Source organism: Callospermophilus lateralis, chromosome 3 (genome assembly GCF_048772815.1).
Source record: "Callospermophilus lateralis isolate mCalLat2 chromosome 3, mCalLat2.hap1, whole genome shotgun sequence".
Lineage (NCBI taxonomy): Eukaryota > Metazoa > Chordata > Mammalia > Rodentia > Sciuridae > Callospermophilus > Callospermophilus lateralis.
The window spans coordinates 15,045,484-15,069,207 of NC_135307.1; the positions used below are offsets into that span (position 1 = coordinate 15,045,484).

Genomic DNA, 23,724 nt, shown 5'->3' on the forward strand with positions numbered 1-23,724 from the left:
TGTATATTCTGGATATTAATCCTCATCAGACAAGTAGCTGGCAAAGATATTCTCCCATTCCACAGGCTCTCTCTTCACCCTCTTAATCATTTCCTTTGCTGTGTGGAAGCTTTTTTAATTTGATGGCATCCCTCTTATTGATTCTTGGTTTTAGTTCTTGAGTTTCTGGGTCTTGTTGAGGAAGTCAGTGCCAGCACTTCTATAATGGAGTGTTGACCCTGTTTTTTCTAGCAGTTGCAAGGTTTCTGGTCTAATTTCTAAGGCTTTGTTCCATTTTGATTTGACTTTTGTGCCAGGTGAAAGATAGAAATCTAAATCTAATACATTTTTTTTAAGGACTCTCTAGAATTTTCTACATAAGATTATCTGAAAGTAAATGTAGTTTTCCTTTTTCGCTTTCAATATGGGTAACTTTTTTTCTTCATTGCCTGATTGCCTTGGCTTGTACCCCCACTGCCATGTTGGACAGAAGTGACCAGAGTAGACATCCTTATTTCTGGGGGAAAGCGTTCACTCCATTAAGTATGATTTTTCATATGTGGCCTTTATCAACTTGAAGAAGTTCTTTCCTATTTCTAATATGTGGAGAGTTTTTGTCATTAAAACATGTAAGATGTTGAGGGCCACAGCCGAGTCGGGATGACGCATGGCATTTTTGCCAGAAGTAATGGTTGAGAGGTGACGCCAGCAAGCCATTAAGATGATGACTTTTGACTTCTCGCGGAGTTCCCGTTGAGCTCTCGTGGGGATTCCTGAAAAGTTCTCATTGGTTGGGGAAGTGCGGGAGAAGGGATTTCCGGAAGAGGGATTTCCTGTTGTTGGTTCCTGGAGGAGCCACGTGGCGTTCGGGAGAGTTCCTGGGGAGCATGTGTGGAGTGTGCTGGTGGAGTTCAGAAATAAAGTTTGATCCTGCTTCAGTGGCTCGTGATTTGTGCCCTGCCAGACTGTAGCAGTAAGAGACTGTCAAAAGTTTTTTTTTTTTCCCTCATTGAGATGTTCATGCATTTTTTTGGTGCTTTTATTCTTTATAATATTTTACCTTTGTAGATTTTCATATGTTAAACCAACCTTGCATTCCTGGGATAAATCACATTTGGCCATGTTATGCAATCCTTTATAGCTGTGGGTTTTATGTGCAATCCTGTGTTGAGGACTTTTACATCTCTGTTCATAATGGATGTAGGTTGTTTTCTTGTGACATTTTTGGGTTTGTATTATTGGCATACTGTCATAGAATGAGTTGTGAAATGTTCCCTCCTATTCTACCTCTTGGAAGAGTTTGTGAAGGATTGGTGTTAATTCTTATTTAGACATTTAATAGAATTCACCAGTGACACCATTTGAGCCTGGGTTTTCTTTGTAGAAGTTTCTTGATGACTGATTCAGTCTCATTACTGTACTGGTTTAGTTGGTTTGAATGGCCTTCACTTGCTCTCCGTGTCCTCTATGGCATTTGTTCATTGAGTCCTGAGCCGGTCAATCATGGCAAACAACCCTGGTCAGAAAAGTGGACACTTTTAGCTAGTTCCCAGTTTCAGAGTCAATGACTTTAGGAGTAGTCTCTATTCTGTTTTTTAGTAATATTTTGAGTAGCAGCTCATTTGAGTTATAAAGCAAAGCTGATACATATCATGGTCAAAGGAAGCAGTACTTCCCATAAGTGCAGTTGATGGACAAAATCATCCTGGTGAACAAATCCTGTTTTTTTTCCTCCTGCCAAGAAACTGTCAACCACTGCCAGATTTTAAGCAGGAAGGATGACTTAATTAAATTTATAAGTAAGAAGGCTCTTTCTGGCACAAAGCAGAGAAAAATGAGAAGGAATTAAAGACTATAAGGAAGGGGGATGTGAGCTGGCCTTGGCCCTTTCTCCATGCTCTTCTGCATTTCAGGGGTCCTAACTTCTGCAGATTGTTCCCCAGGTGTCCAGGTCAGTAGTAGGCTCATGCATGGGCGTGGCAGACAGGAGGCACTGGCAGGAAACTGGGGGGGGGCGGAGAGAGAAACCCGAGGATTCCTCTTCCTCTGCTTTAGGCAGCACCTTTGGCAGCAATCGAGTCTCTTTGGTTCAGCTCTAGATGAAACCTCCCCCTGTGATTTGTCACCCAAGGCTCCCAAAGCTCCGTCTTCTCCTTCTGTCCTTCATGACAGTGGTGTCTTCCTGCTGTTGCTGGATTCTAGGATGTAAAGCCATCTTGTGTTTCCCCTTGTCTCTTATAACCCCCGTGCGGACAGTTCTAGGTGTTGCATCCCCTGTATTGGAAGGGCTAGAATGCTTCCGCTGTCCTCACTGGATCCTAATGGATATCAGTAAGAGAGCAAAAACCTAGATTCCATGCAGAAAGTGTTGAACCAGGCCGGATGGGGCAGGTCAAAATCAAGAGGCATTTGAAAGAGACAGACTATGCTTGTTGGAGTTGGTGTGGGAAGGTGGTTGAGAGAGGAAAGATGATTGTGGGGTTTTTAGCTTAGCATACTGGGCAGGTAATGATGTTGTTAAACCAGATGAGGATCATGGGAGGAAACACTTATTTTCCTTGGAGGGTGGAAGGACGAATCTGGATTGCAGTTGAATATGGTGAAACCTGTGTCCACCAGGGGGTGCTGTCCACGTGACCATTGGAAGTCTGGTGTTGCTGGTCAGACTACAATTTCTAGGTTCCTAGAAATTGTAGCTCATGCAGAGGACCTTGGAGAGTGAGGTGGGCAAGGGCTGAGCCTTGGGCCTGCCAGCCCCCAGCAAGTAACAGGGCCTGCTGTCTGTAGGCAGAGTGCCTGCCCGGGCTCTGGGCTGGGGAAGGGAGGAGGCATGCAGGTGACACATGGCTTTCCCCTGGGGTTCACAGCACCTGAAACATGAGCATTTGTACGTTGAGGCAGGTGTATGTTCATAGTGAGAGTGATATTAAAACGTGGTAAAGGCAGTAAGTAGGTGGTAGCCTGGGTGTCAGGACAAGTCAAGATGAGGTTTAAACGTACTATGGAGAAAATCCACATTTTTTCCCTTATTGCTTGAAGCTCAGGTTCCTAATAAGTGTCCCTGCTTACTGTAACAAGTTGAGGCATGGCCACATGTTTCTCCAGATTTCTGGACAATACGTCCCAATTTCGTCATGCTGGCCACATGTCCTGCTGTGTCCTGCCCACACTCTGTGCCAGGCTGCCTGCCCACCACCCGCCTGTCCTCACCCCACCAGGTGCACCCTGCCCCTGGTTGTCTGCTCCCTTCTCCTTAGAGTCTCCCCTTTCCCTGTGCTGAATCCATCTAGTGACACCTGTTTTGCATGAAGGCCCCACTGGTCCTCCATCTTCTCTAGTCTCTCCTTCCTCTGAGTCCACCTCTGTGTGTAGTTAGTCATCTAGTTTGGCACTCAGTTTTTGTTTAATTACTTCACATCTGCCACTTGCCTCTCCCAGACTAGATTGTATAATTAATTCATTAGATCAGCGACCCTGTGGGCTCCTGCTGTGGGGTGGGCACGGAGGCTGTCATGTCAGGGCTGCTGGCTTTGTTTCCCTGCATTAACACCAGGGACAGTGCCTGCCACACGAGGGTGCTTGCACAGGGACTGTTCTTTAAACATTTTGCCCTCCCGAAGATAAGTTCTACTCGAGTAATACAAGTAAAAAGCGAAAGTGAAGAGCTTCCGGAATATTCTGAAATCCAGTTTTAGTTGAAAGTGGGTTTGGGGTCAGTCCTGGTAGAAAGCACAGCCTCCTGTTGCCAGCTTCTCTCCACACACGCTCTCTCCCAGGGCGGGTCAGTTCACAGACTGCCTCAGAGAGCCTGCCTCCCTGCTGGCTGGCTGAGAGCAGCGGCTCTCTGTCCTCCTCAGTGCAGTTTTCTGCCCTGTCTTGTGTGCTAACTGCGGCACTTTTTTTTTTTTTTCTTTTTTTTTTTTTTTTTTTCAGGATTCGGGTCCTTGTTTTTAGGATCTCCCGGGGCCCAGACACACAGAGCTGGCTGTGGTGTGGAGGATCACCCAGACCTGGCTCCTGGGTCTTATTTTAGATCCAGGGCGCCTGACTCCTCCTGCAGTGCTTGTTCTGTCACCACCCATCTCTTGGCTTCTACGGTTTCCAAACCGTGTCTGGTGTTCATTTTCTTCCCCCAAATGTTCGTGACGCTTTGGGAATGAAAAAAGCATCCATATTTGGAAAGCTCTGAGTGCTCTCGGGGGTGGGAGCAGAGCACAGACTGTTCTGTGGAGAAGGAGGGCGTCTGAGTGTGGCTCCCTCAGTGGGCTGGGAAGGGCGCCCGAGAGCAGGGAGCTGTGGAGCAGCCTTGGCTGGGCCACTGTGAGCAGTGTCCTGATCCTTGAACCAGGGAGAAGCCGGCAAAGGTGGGCATACCACCTCTCAAGACAGAGGACTCAAGTTCATGGAGTGACTCCTGGGTGCCAGGTTCTGGGGTAGTAGTAGTAAATTTCTAATGATAATCATGGCATTTAAACATTCCTGGGGAAGGGGGAGTGAAGGGAGAGGAGATACAGTGGGGGGTGATATTGGCCAAATTATTTTGTAAACAAAACAGAACACCATCTAAGCACTTGCGGGTCTCTTAATCTCAACCCTAGAGAGGCATGGGTGTGGCTCATCCCCTCCTCTATCCAGCTCTCTCCTGTCAAGGGCTGGCATGTCACTTTGCAGTTGTGAATACTGCCAAGTCGGGATTGAAAGAGACCAATTTGATCCTGGTGTGCTGCTAGGTGCCTTAGTTTGCAAGTAGCGGCTCCCAGTGCCAGTTGGACCTTGCAGGAGGGTTTGGAAAAAAATACTTCTTCCCTGAACAGTGTAGACAGCCCTCAGGCTTCTTTTTCTTTCTTTTTCTTTTTTAACGTTAGGGCACTTTGGAGCTCTGGGCACCTGCAAACCCTGAGTTCTACACAAGGCATCCAGGTGTGTGGACTTTGGGCCACCTTAGTACTCAGTGCAGCCGCCCAAGGTCATCCCGCCTGGTCCGGGCTGCCACTAGGGGTCGCGGGAGCAGCGTCCTCGCTGAGGCGCGCGCCCTCCCCACGCATGCGCAGAGTCCACCAGCGGCGTCCGGGGCCGTGCCCCCGCCCGGCGTCTAACGCCTGTACCCCAGGGCGGGGCCGGGCAGTGGTCTCTGCAGGACCCCTTGACGCTGGCAGTCACTAAGTTTAGTTCATTCTGTGATTCAGCTGGAGTTCAGGGAGAGGGAAGGAACTCGCCCGCTTCCTTCTTTAGCCTCGAATTAGTGAGTCTCCCTGGGGACGCCCGGCCCTTTGCAGGTGGCATCGCCGGGAGGCAGGAAAAGCCTGGCTTGCAGAAGCGTTCACACTCGCAGGCCTTTCTGAGCCCCCACCCATGAGCCAGGTTCTGCCTCTGGGACATTTGTAGACTTTCCAGGAGTTGACAGCGTTTAACATAGGAAACACTGAGTGCGAGGATCGTTTACAGAGAGGAAGACAGGAGAGCACATAGGCTGCTAGTGGAGCTTTCGCAGGAGGTGAGCTGTGCCCTCCTTGCGCATGGAAAGAAGATCCTTGGTAGGTAGGACCGCAGAAGGCCTAGGAGGAAGTTGTTTTGATGGTCATTGTTCACGTCTTAAAGTGACAGAATCTCATCCCAATCTTGATAAATTGGATGTTAATGACATAACCTTCTAGGTGTCATCCTGGAGTTGCAGGGTAGCCACTGACAATGCTTCTTCACTGGTGGAGAATTCCTCCAATCTCTTGGGGGCTGTGTCCCAGCTGCTGGGGGGGACCTTCCCTGGTAGAAATCTCCTTGGATCAGGAATTTGGGTGGCCTCTGCCAATACCCGCAGTGGGACCGTGACTGAATCATGAACCCTCTGGAATCTTAAATTTCCCCATCTACAGGAGAGATGACATGGGTTCTGCGTTGATTTTTTTATTTTTTTGAGAAGCTGCTTTTCATTATTTGAGGCTTTGAAATCCCTTTGGGTGGGGTGAAAAAGCAGTTCTATAAAAAAAAAAAAAGTCCATGTGTGGAGGGAATGGAGTGGGGAAGGTGGCCACAGGAGTCCTTGCTGAGTGCTGGATTTTCTCATGTATGAAACCCAGCACTGTGGGAGCAGGGGCCGGTAGCTGCGCTGTGGGGCCCTGGGGTGAGATCTGCTGTGAGCCTTCTAGCTCTTTGCCTCTGACTCCGATCTCTTGGGCTCCTTCCCATTCTAGATCCATGGTTCTGGGAATGGTGGGAGGCTCCTCTCAGGTTGCTCTCAGGGCTTCCTGTTATATTTAGACTGTGTAAGAAGAGCAAGAGTCCTTTCCCAGCCACTGACCCGTGTTCATGTTTAATGTTATTTGTTTTGATAGGCTTCTCATTGGTTCTCTTTTTGGAAGTGGCAGAGACTCATAGGGTCTAGAGAAAATTTGGGGAATGGAAGCTTTAGGTGAAGGTCTGCTGAGGCCCCTGCTCTTTGGTGACACCTTGTCTGCTGCAGTCATTGCATGCTTTACATTGTTTTGAGAATATCTTGTTTTTCATTTTTGCTAGAAGTGGCACTTCTCAAGGGTGAAAACTGTGTCCTGTTCTGTACAGTCCAGGACACTGAGGGATGGTGTTCAGTGAGAACTTGGGGGTGAAGAGGGATAGGCACTCCCATTGGCTGGCTGCCCTTTCCTGGGCTGTAGTGGGAGTGCAGGGGCTAAACGTGGCCCACAGGGATCCTTAGTGTGAAGACTCCTCTCTTCTTAGGAAGGAGACTAGTGCCAAGATCAGAGTGCTATGGCATCATGTACTAGGGGTGCCAGCATGGTAGCTGTGCTGAGCTTCAAGTGGAAAGAACATGGTGATTTTTAGCTTCTCCCTGATGCTTTCCTGCATTTTTCAGATATACCTCAAAAAAAAAAAAAAAATAGGGAGGAGGATTGTCATTGCCCCAGGAAAGGCACATATTGCTAGGAGTAGTTGCTATTTATTGAGTATGTTCTGTATTCCAGGCACAGGCTAAGCCTCGCAGCAGTCAGTCAAAGCAAGTGCTGTCATGTACCTTTGCTCACTGAGGACAAGTGTCAAGTCACAGAGCAGGTACTTGGAGAAGCAGGGGTTCCAGTTCAGTTGACTAGGTAGAAACCTGTGCAGTTTCGATTCTTGGTACACCTAGCAGTTTGTCAGTTAGGTAGAAGATGGAATTTTTCAAAGAATAAAAATAATTTAACATGGGCTGGGGCTGTAGCTCAGTGATAGAATGCCAGCCTCGCATGTGTAAGGCATGGGTTCCATCCTTAGTACCACATAAAATAAGTAAATAGATATTGAAAAAATAATAACAAAAAATACAGGGTTACCACATGATCCACCAATTCCATTCATAAAAATATAGCCAAGAGAATTGAAAATGTATGCCCACACAAGAACCAATACCTGGGCTTGGGTGGGGTGTTGCTACTCAGGAGGCTGGGGCAGGAGGATTGTAAGTTTGAGGCCAGCCTGGGCAACTTAGTGAAACCCTCTTTCAAAATAGAATAAAAAGGGCTGAGATGTAGCTCGGTGGAAGTAGGCACTAGCCTTGCCAGAGGGAAGATGGTGGGGAGGCCTCTGGGTTTAATGCCTAGTGCTCAAAACAAAACAAAACCAATACATGAACACTGATAGCAGTATTCTGTAGACATCCAGGAAGTGGAAGTGGCCTGAATGTTTAGCAGCTGATGACTGGATAGAGAATATGTGGTGTTTCACAGAATGAAATATTATTTGGCAATAAAAAGGAATGATGTTTGGAGCTAGATAATGGTGGTTGTATACTACAGTAAATGTGCTAAATGCCCACTACATTGTTAACAGTAAAATGACTGATTTTGTGTTTTGTGAATTTCATTTCATTTTATAAATATATTTTTTAGTTGTAGGTGGACATAGTTCCTTTATTTTATGTACTTATTTTAAAAAAATATTTATTTTTTAGTTGTAGTTGGACACAATATTATTTTTTTATTTTTATGTGGTTCTGAGGATTGAACCCAGGGCCTCAGACATGCTAGAGAGTACTCCACCACTGAGCCCCAGCCCCAGACCTTTATGTACGTATTTTTAACGTGGTGCTGAGAATAGGACCCAGTGCCTCACATGGCAAGTGTTCTACCATTGAGCTACAGCCCCAGTCCCGAGTTTCATTTTTAAAAAAGGAATGATATTTGGATATTTGGTATATAGCTGTAAAGCTTGAAAACATGATGAGTCCCAGAAGCCAGACACAAAAGATCATATTCTGTGTGATTTCATTCATATGAAATATGCAGAATAGGCAAATCCATAGAGATGAAAAGTCAGTAGATTAATGGTTGTCAGGGTCTGAAAAGAATATGGAGTAGGAAGTACCTGCTTACGGGGAAGGGTTTTCCTTGGAGCTATGTAAATGTTCTGGAATTAGCTAGTGGTGATGGTTCCACAACTGGACCACACACCAAAACCACTGGATTGGTATACAATTGGTACCATATATCAATCCAGTGGTTTTGGTGTATGAATAATATCTGGTTTATATTTTTGGTATATGAATAATATCTCAATACTATTTAAGTATAAATAAAAATAACATAGCCAAAAATAACATAACGAATGAATAAAATTCTCCCTCTTAGAGACTTTCCAGCCTACTATTACCTCAAGATAATAATAATGCGATGAATGGTCCTCAGCATTTGTGCTTCTGAGCTCTTCCTGTGTGCCAGGCGCTGTTCTAAGCACTCAGCACCTTTGCATATGAAGTCAGCTGTGGATTGGAGCCTAAGTCTGGCCGGTTGGCTGCTGAGCTGTCCTGCTTTATATATAGAGACAAATGCACCAGAGATTCAAGAGTGTGGCAGAGAGCCTAGGAGCAGGACTCAATGCTGGACCTGCTGGGCTGCATCCCAGCTCTGCCATTTTGATGTGATCTTGGGTGAGTTACTTCACAGAGCCACACTCTCCTCATCTCCAGTCTGGAGAGTGAATCTTCCATCCTAGGGCTTTCTGGAGTCAGGTAAATTATATCAGACTCAGAACAGAATCTGGATGCAGTGACACATTACTATTATTACTATTATGTGGGGTTACTAAAGGAAGACTTAAAGAATAGATTCAAATTGCAAACTTTTATTTAGTGAGCATTTCAGGTTGACTTAGCATCTTACTTGCTGGCAGGATCATAGAGCTAGAAAGGACATTTATTGAAAACTGATCTGCTCTGGTGGGTAAATGTGTAAAGCAGGGCCTGGTATCCTCTTTCTGTGTGAGGAGTGTGTATGAGGGGGTGTGTATGCATGTGTGCGTATATGTGTGTGTGGTATGTGCATGTGTATATGTGTGCGTGTGTGTATGTGAATGCTTATGCGTGTGCGTGTATACGTACCTCCTAAGAAGGATGTGCTGAGTCTAGAAGGAAAACAATTCGTAAAGCAACAGAGGGACCAACCATGGCTCCTAGCCCAGAGACCACTAAAAATCTCCGAAACTGGGATTAACACAGACCTCACAGGATGTCTGGGCAGCCATCCCTGCTCTCTCCACCCTGCACTGAGGCTTCTCCTCCCACTGAACTGAGAACACCTGACACCTGTGGGAACCCGACCATCCTAGAGGCAAGAACACAGAACCGCAGGCTGGGCTGCTCTTGCCAGGGCTTGGCTTTGTGCATCTTAAATCTGTTTTCCTAAGTTTCTTTTCAGACTTGGAAATTGAGATCCCTGGAAATTGTCTTCCTGCCTTTGAAGCCCACGCCCCAGGGTGGAGTATGAAAGACATGATATTAAAGTTTTTCTGGTACTTCTAGTTATAAACTTCCCTGTGGGTCATGTGACAACAAAGCATCAGGCCTGTCTTGGGCCTGACTTCCAGAGGTGTGGTCAAGCAAGGTAAATTGGCAACAGTGGCTGGTGTTAGAGCACACAGTTCATGTCCTTACATTTTATAGGCTTTTATTGCATTGCATAATTTTATAAGAAATTAATTTCCTATTCATCTCAGTGTGATTTTAAAAAATCAAAATATTTGTTTTGGCTGTTTGTCTTTCAGAGTTATATAGCTCAAGGTGGCATCTCAGTAGTTCAGCCCTTCATGGCAGACAATGAAAAGGAGGCCCAGTGTCTAGGACTTGCCTGGGGTGCTGCAGCTCTTGATAGGAGGGGAGCAACACCCTGAGACTCCAGACTTTGATCTATATGCCTTTGCAACTTAGGACTCATTGTGATGGCATTGTTTTTATCAGACACTGAGTGCTGCTGTCAGCAGCTCAGTGAGAAAGGACTTTGGGAGCAGGGCTTAGCACTCAGTCAGACCAGGGGTCAAAACTGGCTTTATCAGCTGTTAGCCTGGCACCCTGAGTTCAGTCTTATTTAGAAGATTCTGTTAACACCTTCCTTGCAGGATGGCTGTGGAGATTAGGAATGCATGTTCAGTCCCAGGCATGGTGCCAGGGGCTGAGGAGGGATTTGCTAAATGAACCTTTATTATTATTGAAACTGTTCAGTTTTAATGTCCAGAGAGGGCGCCTACCTGAGTGATCTCAAATTTAACTAACTCTTCTGATCTCTGGCAATGAGATGTGTAATTTTCTACTTTCTCACAGAACTCCAGGGAACCTATAGGCCATGGGGAAATAAAATGGCGCTCCCTGGCAGAGGATTTGAAACCGTGATGTTAAATGAAACGCAGAGGGAGAGTATAGTTTGTCACATGATGTTCTGCAAGTCACACCTAGATGGAACAGCCCAGAGGCTGGGCGGGTTTGAGCTGTTAAAAGCGTAGAAGTCCTCAGCAGCGACCCAACCATCCTGTACCCACTCCACTTGCTGCCCACTGGTCTTCTGGCCTCTGTAGGCCACTTTTGCTTTCCACATCATCCTGCAAGGTCTCAACGGTCAGTGTGGCCTCTCAGGATATGACCAGGGCAAATTATTGGCCCCAACCCAGGGGGTCCCTTATAATTTCAACTTCTGACTCCCGCACTGACCTTGGGCAATTGCTGAACTTCTGAGACTGTATTTTTCCACGAGTTTGAGAGGAGGATGGTACCTACTGAATGGACCAAACAGACCAGTGGAAATGGAAGAGCTTTGAAAGCTGTTAAATGTAATCAAATGATATTATTGTCATTAATTTATTTAAAATATGTTATCATTCCTAGAAAGGATCTCTTAGAAATGAGTCGATATGTGGAAATTCTTTCCTGTGGCAGAGAGAAAAATAATTTTTGTGGATATTCTGTTCTTCAAACCACAACAACATGGTTACCTGCTTTGATCACCTGCTTTAAAGCTGGCCTTGACTGTCAAGATCACTCGCTGTGGTGAGCGTCTCCTCCAGATGTCCGTGTGCTGGAAGCTTGCTCTCTGGCAGCGATATTGAGAGAGCATGAAACGTTTAAGAGGTGTGGCCAGTGGAAAGTGATTAGGTCATTGGGGACATTGCTCTTGAAAGGGATTAATGTAGTTCTCGAGGGACCCTATTTAGTTTCTGTGAGAGTGGGTGGTTATAAAGAGAATGAGTCTGCCCCTGAATTTCTTTTGCTTCCTGTGCCACCATGTGCTTTCTCCCTCTTATACATGTGCCCGTCATGATGCCATCTACCATGCTGTTATGTAGCCAGAAATTTCTCATCAGAGCTGAGCATATGCTGGTGCCATACTGTTAAACCTTCAGATAAAAAAACAAAACAAAACAAAACAAAAAACCCAAAAACTCTTTAAAAAACCCACCTCTTTTATTTACAAAGTACCCAGCCTCAGGTATTTCATTACTACAACAAAAACCAGACTGACAAACACTTAATTTCTCCCTTTTTTGTACACAACTTTAATTTTGGAGATGCAGACCTAATGAGGCATTGCTGTTACACCAGCTTTTTTTTTTTTTTTTTTAATCAAGTCTTCTTTTCAGTTTATTTTCGGTCATATATTTCTCTAGGAAAAAGAAAGTAACTAAAAACATTATTGAGATAGCTTTCCAAAGTGACAAGGCATTATTTGAGATTTTAATGGGAGCCAATCTAGGCCATGACCTCAGGACTCTGCTTCTCAGACAGTGCTGATATGATCCCAGACACTTGAAAATTTATAGAGTAGTCCAAAGGGCCTGTAAGCAGCTTTGACAGAGGACTAAATATTCTGGAACTCAGCTGCACAGGCATGAAGTCATTGCAATAAGTCAAGACACTGCCATTGCTCTGATGTGTGCCCAGTGCCACATGGAATGAACACCATAACATTGGGGAGAGGAAGCAACAATAGCTAATTAATTTAATACCATAAAAGAGGAAGCAACAATAGCAAATTAATTTAATACCATAAAAGCCTAAGAGTGGATTCTTTCCTGAGAATGCATTTGCCAGCCCAGATCTCGAGTGTCCTCAAGTGTTCTGCCTAAGAACGTGAACCTGTAGAAAACACTGGTCTCTCCTACCAGTGGAGGGTTAGTTGTGTAGGTGGTTTGAATATTCTTACTAACCACACATGACCATGGACTGCAGCCCTAGATGACAGGTTTTCAAATATTTCAGAACCTAGTAAAATACAGCTGATAGTCAAATTACATTTAGTGTATTTGGCCTTTATTTATTTATTTTTATCTTGTTCATCTTCATAAGCATTGGTGTCAGAGTCCAGCTTGCAAAGAAGCACAGTATCAGAGAGTAGAGCCATTTCTTTTCTGACCTTTTAACATGCTCTGGGGAATTACTTTTCTTTAATCTGAATCCCTGATATCAACTTGCACATTATTTAGTTACTTCTCATGTAAGTGGACGGCAGGTTGTGAAACAGTTCATTAACATTTATATTCATTCTCTCTGTCTCTTTCTCCTGGTGGTTTTAATTTTGTACTAAGTACTTAAAGTGCATTTAGGAAACTTTAATCAAGTATATATTCTTTTAAGTAGTTCTGCAGTTGTTATGCTAAATGGTGCAACTTGTTCAGTTTATCTCATATTCTCCTCCAAAGAAAATGTCAAGAAGTTAGAATAGAGTTCACACTGGAGAGAACTACTTTTTTTTTTTTTTTGCAATGGCATAAACAATTTTGGCTCTAAGCAGGAACAGAATGAATATCGAGGACGTAAGACTTGATGAACATTAACAGTTATTATCACTGCATTCCTTTTGTTTTAAAAGTCCAGTTGAGACACAGAAGATAAAAGTAGACCCAAAACAAATTTCTAGAGATGAAAACTACAATGGCTGAAATTTAAAAAATGCAATTGCATATGATTGTGGCAGAGTAGACATTGTAGAAGAAAAAGTTAGTGAATTTGAAGACATGGCAATAGAAATTGTCCAAAATGAAAATGAGAAAAAATATTTCTTAAAAAGTGGGAAAAGTACAAATGAGCTGTATGACAACTTCAGGTGTCTTAAAGTGTACTAGAGTCACCTATGAGGGGAAGAGGATGACATTAAACATTTTGTCATAAACCACACAAGTGAGAATTCAGTGAAGCAACACTGTTAGAGTAAGGGATGGTAAATAGCAAACTGTCAACCCTCAGTTCCATACTCAATGAAAGCATCTCTTTAAAATGAAGACCAGAGACAAGACAACATATTCAGGCATAGTAACTGAAAAAAAATCATCAGTAGCAGAACTAAACTATAAGAAATGTTGAAGGAATTACTTTCAGCAGAAGGAAGAAGATTCTGGAAGAAAACATGAACAGAAAGGAACAAAGAGCACAAAGAATTATCACTGTAATTGGTAAATATATAAGAGTTCTTCCTTGTGATTTAAATATCTTTAAAAGATAATTGACTACTTAAACTAAAACAATAACTATATAGGGTGGGGCTTATAAAGTGTGTAAAAGTGAAATATATATGATAAATGAATAAAGGCTAGAAGGGGAGAAATGGATGTGTGCAATTGTAGAGGTGATGGACTATATATGAACTAGTCTAACGTCGTTTGAAGTAGACTGGCAGTTTAAACTCTAAATCAACCATTGATACAACACAGTTTTAGCAAAAGTACTTAGCTAGTCAAATAGAAGAAAGAAAAAGGGAAAAAAACAGAACACATGGGATAAATTAAAAACAATTAGCAAAGTAGTAGATTTAATCTTAACTGTATAGAAAACTACATTAAATGTAAGTAGTTAAAACACTCTAATTAAAAGGGCTGAGATGTGACTCAGTGGTAGAGTGTCTGTCCGGCACGTGCAAAGCCCTGGGTTTAAGCACTGCAAAAAAAAAAAAAAAAATAGAGATCATAACATTGGAAAATAAGCAAGGCTCAATAGTGTGTTGCCCACAAGAAACACTGTAACTAGAAACACATGACCTATGAAAAGTAAAAAGAATGGAAAAATATATGATGCTAACAGTCTAACAGTGAAGAAATGAAAGCTGGAGTAGCTATGTTAATCTTGGACAAAGCCAGTTTCAGAACAAAGAAGTCTGTTAAGAGGTTCTGTAAAATGATCTAAAAGTTTACACGGTTAGTAAGAGTTTTAAAATACATGAAGCATAAACTGAGAATTTAAAGGAGAAACAGACCAAGTTCACATTTATGTGCAGACTACAATACCCGTGTTTCAACAGGTAGAACAAGTAGGCAAATTATTTGTGAGGATATAGAAGCCTTGGAACAATACAGTGTACCAACTTGACCTAATTGAGAAAACCCCACCTTTATTCTCATTCCTGATGTTGCAATTTGTGTCTTCCCTTTTTCTTGACCAGTCTGGCGAAAGGTTTATCCTTTTTTAAAAAAAAATTCTCAATAAAGATTTTCTGGTTTCATTATTCTTTATCGCTTTTTTGTTTTCTATTTCATTTACTTCCACTTTGGTCTTTATTATTTCCTTTTCTTCTGAACACACTGCTATAGAAGGGACCATCCTCAATCTAACAGAGGGCATCTATGAAGAGCTTAACAGTTATTACAGTTAGTATTGAACTTAATGGTAAAGGCTGAAGGCTTTCTCCTTAAGACCAGGATTAACGTAAGCATCTCTGCTCTCTCCATTTCCACTCAGCCTTGCACTGTGGATTCTTGTCAGTGCAGTAAGGCAATGAATAGGAATAAAGGCATCTAGATTGTGGAGGAGGAAGTAAACTATTTGCAAACAACATGATAGTTGATGTGGATCTTCTGCTGGAATCTACAAAAATGGTAGTGGAGCTAAAAGGAGAATTTAGCAAGGTTACAAAATACAAGTTCACTATTCAAGAATCATTTCTATATACTAGCGATGAACAACAAGTGAATCAAAATAATACCACTTACAATAGTATAATAGATATGAAATACTTAAGGACAAACTGGGAAAGGTTTGCAAGGCCTATATGCTGAACTCTAAAAACCATTGCTGAGAGATGTGAAAGATCCATACATAAGAGACATACTATGCTCAAGAGTTGAAAAACTCAGCATACCAGTTCTCTCCAAATTAATCTCTAAATTCACTGTAATCTCAGGAAACATTTTGTGGTAAAAGTTGACAAACTGATGTTATATGAGAATGGAAATATTTGCAGAAATATTTGCGAACCATGTGTTTGAGCACTTGTATTCAGAATATAAAGAACGCTCAAAACTCCATAAGAAAATAAGCAACCCTATAAAAATGGATAAAATATTTTAATGGGCACTTCATCAAAGAAGATGTATAGATAGCAAATAAGCACAATGAAAAGGTGGTCAGTATTGTTAGTTGTCTTGGAAATGCAGCTCAAAACCACAATAAGGTGTCACTTATGGTCACTGGGACTGCTGTAGTTAAGGAGTCAGACAATAACAAGTACTGCTGAGCAGGTGAATGCCCTGGAGTCCACATACATTGCTGGTGGGAATGAAGATGGCGCCGCTTCTGTGGAAACAGCTTGGCAATTTCTTTAAAAAATTAAAAAGAAATTTGATCCAACATTTGCATTCCTGGGTCTCCACTCAAGAGAATTAAAAAATCTGCACAACCCACAAAAAACCTGTCCATTAATGTTCATAGCTTTATTGTTCAAATAGCCAAGAGTGGAAACAGCCCAACTGGCAAATGGGTAGATAAAATGTAGCCTCTCTATATGGCAGTAAGATGAGTGGGGTCCTGATATTTGCTATAACATGGATGGACCCTGAAGATATTAGGCAGGTGAAGAAAACCAAGAAGACCACATATATGATTCTATTTATATAAAATGTCCAAAAAAGGTAAATCTACAGAGATAGAAAGCAGATTAGTGGTTGCCTGAGGGTGGGAATAGAGACTGACTTCACTTGTGCCAAATCATTTGGGTATGATGGAAAGTTCTAAAATTGAATTACAGTGATAGTTGCATAACTCTGTGAATTTATTAAAAATTTTTTGAATTGCACACTTTATATCATATATATTATACCTCATTAGAGCTACTAAAAATGCTATACAGTGATTTGGGCTGCATACTATTGGAAAAATAAAAGAAAAGTAGATCAATGCAGCAGAATAGAGAGCTCAGAAACAGATCTACTCAGCTATAGTCAACTGATCAACGAGACCAAAGGCAAGTCAATGAGCAAAGGGTAGTTTTCAACAAATAATACTGGAACAACTGGACATCCAGATGCAAAAAATAAAAAATAAAATTCTAGACACTGACCTTTGACAAGTATTAAGTTGAAATGGATCATAGATCTAAATGTGAAGTACAAAACTTTAAAACTTCTAGGAGATAACAGAAAATCTAGGTGACCTTGTGTTTTAGTCATCTTTGCGTCACTATGACCAAAAGACCTGACAAGAACAATTGAGAGGAGGAAAATTTTATTTTGGCTCATAGTTTCAGAGGTTCAGTCCCTGGTCAGCTGACTCCATAGCTCTGGGCCTGAGGTGAGGCAGAACATCATGGCGGAAGGGCATGGTGGAGGAAAGCAGCTCAGGACATGACAGCCAGGAAGCAGAGAGAGAGAGCTTCGGTTCATCAGGGACAAAATATGACCCCAAGGAATGTCCCCATGACTTCTCTTATTCATCCACACCCTACCTGCCTATAGTTACCATCCATTAATCCAAATCAGTGGATTAATTTACCATTTAGGTTAAAGCTCTAAATCTCATCATTTCGCTCCTAAACATTCTTGCATTGTCTCACACATGAGCTTTTGGGGGCCATCACATAGTGCAACCATGACACCTTGTGTCTGGAATGAGATCTTTATAAACCAAAAGCACAATCCATGAAAGGAAAAGTTAGTGATTTAGAATTTAAGTTAAAATGTTCTGTGAAAGATGTGGTTAAAGGAGTGGAAAGAGAAGTCGCAGGCTTGGAGAACGTATTTGCAAAGTAGATGTGATAAAGGACTTGCATTGAGAGATACAAAGAACTCTGAAAACTCAACACTAAAAATCCCACAAACAAACCCCAAACCCAATGCAGTTAAAAAAGGAGCAAAAGATCTGATCTGATTATATTATTTGAACAATAATATAAAAATATAGTATTTATTATAAATAATAAAATGTATTTATTTAGTGATTTCATATAAAACCAAACATACTCTTACCGTATGATCCAGCAGTTGCACTTTTCGGCATTTACCAAATTGAGTTGTAAACATGTCCACACAAAAAACCCACAATGTGAAGGTTTATAGCAGTTTTATTCATAACTGCCAGGACTTGTAAGTAATCAAGATACTCTCTAAGTGGTAAGTAGAACATTATTTAGCAACAGAAATAAATGAGCCATCAAGCTAACACAAGACATGGAGGGACTGTAGGTTCTCAGTGCTTAAGTTCCAGCACCAGGCTGAGAAGTGTATGCACTGTGTGACTTCAACTGTGTGGTATTCTGGGAATTTTGCTGTTTGATGAGAGCAACTTGGGTAACACCGTTATCCAAAATGGTGCATGTTAGGCCATGAGTTCTTTCCTGACCTGTAGTGTCTGGTCCACTCCTCAGAGTGGTGTCCATTGTGAAAATCAGCAAATGATGCAATGAATGTTGGTTGGAGGCCAAAGACCTGGGTTTGGCCCTGTTGTGCCTTCGATGGTCTGTTCCCCCCTTTACTGTGGCAGTTCTTGTGTCTTCATCTCAGATTCCGAGAGCTCCCAGTTATCTATGTTCAGGAGGTCAGGTGGGCATTTTAGAGGAATGTTTTGGTAGTGTTATGCTCCAAACCAGTGGGTCAGTCTGCTTTCTGTTCCTCTAGCAAAATGTCTGAGATGATCAACTTATAAAGAGAAAAGTTTTATTTTGGCTCAGAGCTTTGGAGCTTCCAGACAATAATCAAATGGCCCTGTTTCTTCAGGATTTTTGGGAAGCCAGCACATGGTGGCAGGAGTGCATGACAGAACGAGCCGCTCACCAATGGCCAGGAAGCAAGAGGGGGCAGGAAGGGCCTGGGTCCCACGGTCCCCTTCCAGGGCAGGCCCACTGTGACATGAGTACCTCCCCTCTGGATCCCCCTTTAAAGGTGCCATGTGTCCCATGGCAAGACTCTGGGGGTCACCCTTTGACACGTGTGTCTTTGGGGTACACTTAAGATCCAAGCTATAGCAATTAGCTTTATTTATTAAAAAAAATGTAGGGGCTTGTGCTGTCTGAGTGAACTCTCTCTATTAGAGTTTTCCAGAGAGACAGAACCAGCAGTGGGTGAGGTTCTGGGGTAACTTGCAGTCAGCAAGCTGGAGCCCCAGGACTGGTGATGGTGTAGTTTCAGTTTGAGTCAGAGAGCTGGAAGACCCAGGTTAATTTCAGAAGATGGCAGGCTCAAGGCCCAAGAACAGACAGCATTTCCATGCAAATCCAAATGCCGGAGGAGACCAGATCCCAGCTGTGTGTACTCACAAGTGTGGGAGTGTTCCCACTCCCTCAGCGTTTTTGTTCTATTCAGGCCTTTAATAATTGAGTGAAACCCACCCATGTTATTGAGGGCAGTGTGCACACTCAGTCCTCCAAGTCAAGTGTTAAGCTAACCCAGAAACACCCTCAGACACACCCAGAATAATGTTTGCCCTAAAGTCTGGGCACACTGTAGCCCAGTCAAGTTGACACATAAAGTTAACCAACATGCTTTCAGGTCTGGATGAGGTCCTGGTGAGGTGCTGGGTCAGGTTCTCAACCTCAAAGTGAACAGGTTTTTCTATATTTCAGGGCCTCTTTCTTCTCTGGTGGACGCTATGGTGTTCCTTTTGGTGTTCCATTTTGATGTTTTATTTTGTCCTTAAGGAAATCAGAGGGAGGAGAATCTGCTTCTCTGATAGGCTGTGAGATCCTAGGACCATATTATGGCTCTGAAACACAACATTTAAAAATCAAGCCCCATGAAGAACCCTCACCAGATTTTTTGTTTGCTTTTCAGGACTCTGTTTAGAGAAGCTGCCTATTTCGTCTTCCACCAGTAATCTCCACATGGACCGGGAGCAGGATGTCATCACCTGTTATGAGAAAGCCGGGGACATCGCCCTCTTGTACCTCCAGGAGATAGAAAAGGTATGGGGACCGAGCATTCGCCCAGTGGTAACGTTTATTCTAAATCAGGTTGTGACCTGCGGTCGACCCTGGCGAGCTCCCACCTGCCTTCAGCTTGTGCGCCAGGCCTTCCCCACCCTCCTGGCTGGCAAGGAGAAGACACAGTGATTGTGCTGCCTTGTTTGGGGATAGATGGTTCCATGTGGGAGCCACTTCTGGGTTCTCTGAGCAGAAGTGCAGCTGGTTGTCCCTTGGCACCCTGAGGCCAACAAACACCCTGTTTTCTCTCCTAAGCAACGTGGGTTGAACTTCGTTCATCCTTGTGGGTCTGGAAGCCGGGATCTGTTCATCTGGGTCTGGAGACTTTGCCCCGTGGCTATGGTGAAGGTCTGCTGGGGACTGGGACCAGCCTGTGTGGAGCAAGTTCTGTGTCCCTGAAGATCATTTGGGATGGTCTTCTCCAGCGGCCATGTCTGCCTGAGTGTGGGGAATGCAACCCCAGCTACCAGAGGCCACCAGAGCAGAGGCTGAGCGAGCAAGAGCCCTGAGCTCGCATCCTGGGCAGGGAGACTGGAGGCTGGAGGCTGGAGGCTGGAGGCTGGTGGCTGGCTGGGCCAGGGAGGGTAGGCGGCCAGTTTGGAAGGACCCTTGCTCTGTGGCTCTGCTCTCTTCATGTTCCGTCACCTAGTGCCTCGGCGTTCCCATCTGTTAGAAGAGCGTTGATGACAGTTCTGGCACTCTGGTGGCACTCTTGTGGGGTCACGTAGGTCATGTGGAGAAAGACCCTCTGCCAGGCTTGGGAGCATGTTCAGTTCTGGCGAATGTCCCTTAGTTTTAATTACAGTAGCTCTCAGGTCTGCTGCTGGTGGAGCTTCCTGGAGCCCTTACCACCGCTGGCCGCGACCTCGAGCCCTCAGGCCCAGAGGCGCCCTGTGGGGCTGCCCACAGTGGTCAGGAGCCCAGTGTGCTTGGCCTCGCCTTCCCTCCTTGATGGGGCGCTCTCTCCCCATGAGAGGTAGAACAGAGAGGGACTTCCTAAGTCTGCGAGCTCTGTCATTTTAGACTTGTGTGGACTGGGAGTCATTTTTGAAATCACTTTGCTGTATGTTGGTGTCTCCTGAGGCTCAGAATTGCCTGTGAGGAGTTGGGGAGTCAGGAGGCCTGCAGAAGACGAGCGGCTGGGGAGAAGGGTGGGAGCAGCGCTGACCTGGCCTTAGCCAGGATGGGTGGAGGGCCCTGTCCTGGGAACTCGGGGTCTCTGGCTATCTTGCCAAGATGTTGTTCTGTCAGAAGGTTCTCTGGGGAGGGAATTTTGTTGTTTTTGTTATTCAGATTTCCCACGCAGGCTCCTTTGAACGCACATCCATCCTGCCTACCAGCCTCGGCGCTGGGCCCAGACCTCTGCTCATCCAGCTGCGTTGCTCACAGAGCCAAGGCCGCTGCGGGGCCCTTATTTTGCAGCTTATTCTGCCACTGCTGTCCACGCTACCACCTTGAGCGGCCTTTTCCTGAGGGGGAGAGGAGGCGCGTCTGCTCCGTGGTCTGCAGCGATGCGGCAGACACCCCCGTCACCCCTGGTGCTCATTCCCACCTCCCGCTCACCACTGGGCTCTTCATCTGGGCCATCAGGGAGGCTCCTGCAGTCGGAGTGTAAAGATGGATTCGTCTGTTGTTTGTTCATTTTGGTTCTGGGGATGTGGTGACCATAGGAGTTAGATTTTGAGGAGGAAATCGAGGCCCGAGGACACAGGGGGGAAGCTAGAGCTAGCAGGAGGTTGCGGCTCTCCTCCCATGCCATGCTCCCTCGTTTTCCCAGTGTGGACAAACACGATGGTACAGTCCCCAGGGTCTTCCTTATGGAAAGTGCTCAGTCAGCAGGGACCAGGTGAGCCCTGGCTTTTAGTCATAGGAGGAGGCAGCTTTTTCAAATTTGGTCTAAATTGTAGCACATCTAGGTGACGGTCACCTCTTTTCAGGCTGTGCTGTAGTTTTTGGTGTGAATTTTCCTTTATGAAACCCTCTTGGGCCTCCCCAGATTTCAGCAAGCTGGGTTATTGGCAGTGAGAGAGATCAAACGAACCAAACATCTGCTGTGACTGTCGTAGGTGCCAGGAAATTACGTGATGGTCAATCTGAAGTCTGGGGAAGGTGACCTTCCTTAAGAGACCAGTGGGCTTGGTAGAAGCTGCAGGGTTGGTGGCTGGGTGGTTGTGCTGCGTGAAGATACCTGGTAGACCTTTCAATTATTTTAAACTTAATTGATTTAATTTTGAACTTAATAAGAATGATACTGAATTGAAAATGGAAACATTAGTGAAACAGAATCTGAAAGAAAGAAAACCCTTGAGCAAGCCAGGGGGGACAGTAGTTGCTGTGGAGCAGCCCTGTGAGCAGAGATCCCGCTGCTGTCGACCTGTGCAGCGGCCCCACCCACCATTCTGTACTGCTGCTCTATTGCTGGCTCTTAACTTCATTCATTAAAGATAATAACATTTGGGGACTAATGTTTTTTCTGTAAAAGCCAAAAGAATCGTGAGTCAGAGGCTGCACCGTTCTGTGAGTTTCCCCACAGTGGGTTTGTTCAGCCATGTTGGAGTTGTTCACTTTGTGAAGGGCAGCGACCTTCAGAAAGAGGGCTGACCTTGGCTTCCCCTTGAGGCAGCTAACTTAAGTGCTTAAGAAACAGCAGAGCTGCTGTAAGGTGACTTGGTGCTGGAGTCCCAGCCTTGCCACCTCTTAGCTGTGGAACTTTGGACAAGTGACTTAACCTCTCTGTGCCTCAGGATCCTTATCTATAAATAGCAATATTCATCCCCAGATGCCATGTGAGGGCAAAAGGGGTCTGCAGTGTGCTGTGAGCACACAGTGAGGTGCTGGCTTTGTTGTCTGTTCCTGGGTCACCTGGCTGTGGAGGTGACCTAACATTTGACAGATTTCTCAGATAAAAATCTGGAGTATCCCTGACATTCTGTTTTACTGGGAATGTAAAGAATTTTTAGGGGAATGTTCCGCTAGGTTGCCCCATCTGTGCTGAAGCTCCTGGAGCCGTATTTTTGCCTGGTGTCCCTCTTTCTGGGTTCTGGGTTTCTATCGCTCTGGCTGACCTTGGCCTGCTCATTTGTTTCCATGTGGTGGAGCCCATCCTGCCTGACGAGGCCTCAGGGCTGGAGACCAGCGCTTGCTGAGGACCGAATGCACCGGGGGGATGCTGGGAGCTCCCCGTTCCCACTGTGGGGGCAGGACCCGAGGGGCGTGCATAAATGAGGTCTGTGTGCATCAAATAATTGTTTGTTTATCATGTTAGGGTCACGGAGACATGGACTAATGATCTCTGCGATAGTTTGTTGTTGTTTGTTGTTTTGAAGGGGAATAAAATAAACTCCAATATTGTCCATATAAAATAATTTACTCAAATAAATCAAATCAGTGCAGATCAAATGAGCAATGGCATAGGACGGCCTTGCTCACATGGTGGCATTATGCCAAGAGTAGATCGTTCCCTGTCCTGCAAGGAGCTCCCGAGGTGCAGTGGTGGGAGTGAAGATGACTCCGCCTGGAGCTCACGATTCGAGGCCTGCGTTTGGCACATGCAGTCATCCTGTCCCTGTTCTGCAGCACCAGCCAACCAACTGGTCACGGCTTTTTTTGGCAGAAGCAGTGCCAGGTGGGACTTGTCCTTCTGTTGACAGTTCATTTCTTTACATCCTATTTTAGAAAGGAAATCAGTACTAAATTAACTTTTTTATTGGCTGTTTTAATGCTAAAGTTCCAAGAAACACCAGGCCCCTGGATCTTGCATCACACGGCCCACATTTCCTGTGTCCATGAGGAAGCTGTTTGCGGGCAGCATCTCAGGCCTTGGGTTCATGATGTCCTCCCTGTGGAGGAATTTGCCTGTGGCGTTGGGTCCAGAACCAGATTAGTTCACACCAGGTGTCTTCACAGTTGGTGCTGCCGTTGAGAGGCGGGTGTGAGTCTAGAGTACCCAGGGCTGTACTGTGGCTTTAACACCTATTGCTTGTCCTCCTTTCCATGGCGACCTTTCATTCTCACAGAAGCAGCAGATTGTAGCTCAGGGCTTAGGTGGAGCTGAAGGCAAGCTTCCTAGCAGAAGCCTCCAGAAACCCACCAGCCAGGCTGCTGCCTCTGCCCTGGTACTGCCCACCGACTTTGAGCCTGTCATCTTGACTGATTGGACTAGGAGGCCACAGTGCTCCTAAGAATGAATTAGAAAAGTCTAAAACCAGAAAAGAGCAGTCACTTATTTTCATGCTGCCAGTCTTTGCTCTTATAACTGAAGGGCTTTCACATACCATTAGACTCCACATTGTTTTCCTGGTAATATAATATTTCAAGTGATATGTCTAACTAGTTG

At 44.6% G+C, this 23,724-nt stretch overlaps 1 protein-coding gene across 4 annotated transcripts in view; it reads left to right on the forward strand.

Moving 5' to 3' along the window:
* Ttc7b (tetratricopeptide repeat domain 7B) overlaps window positions 1–23,724 on the forward strand; it is a 234,360-nt gene that overhangs the window by 38,586 nt on the left and 172,050 nt on the right. For all 4 annotated transcript variants that reach the window (XM_076849750.2, XM_076849751.2, XM_076849753.2 and 1 more), the window contains one exon: window positions 19,240–19,370. In XM_076849750.2, the coding sequence (XP_076705865.1) occupies window positions 19,240–19,370 (131 nt within the window). The remainder of the gene's footprint in view (window positions 1–19,239; window positions 19,371–23,724) is intronic.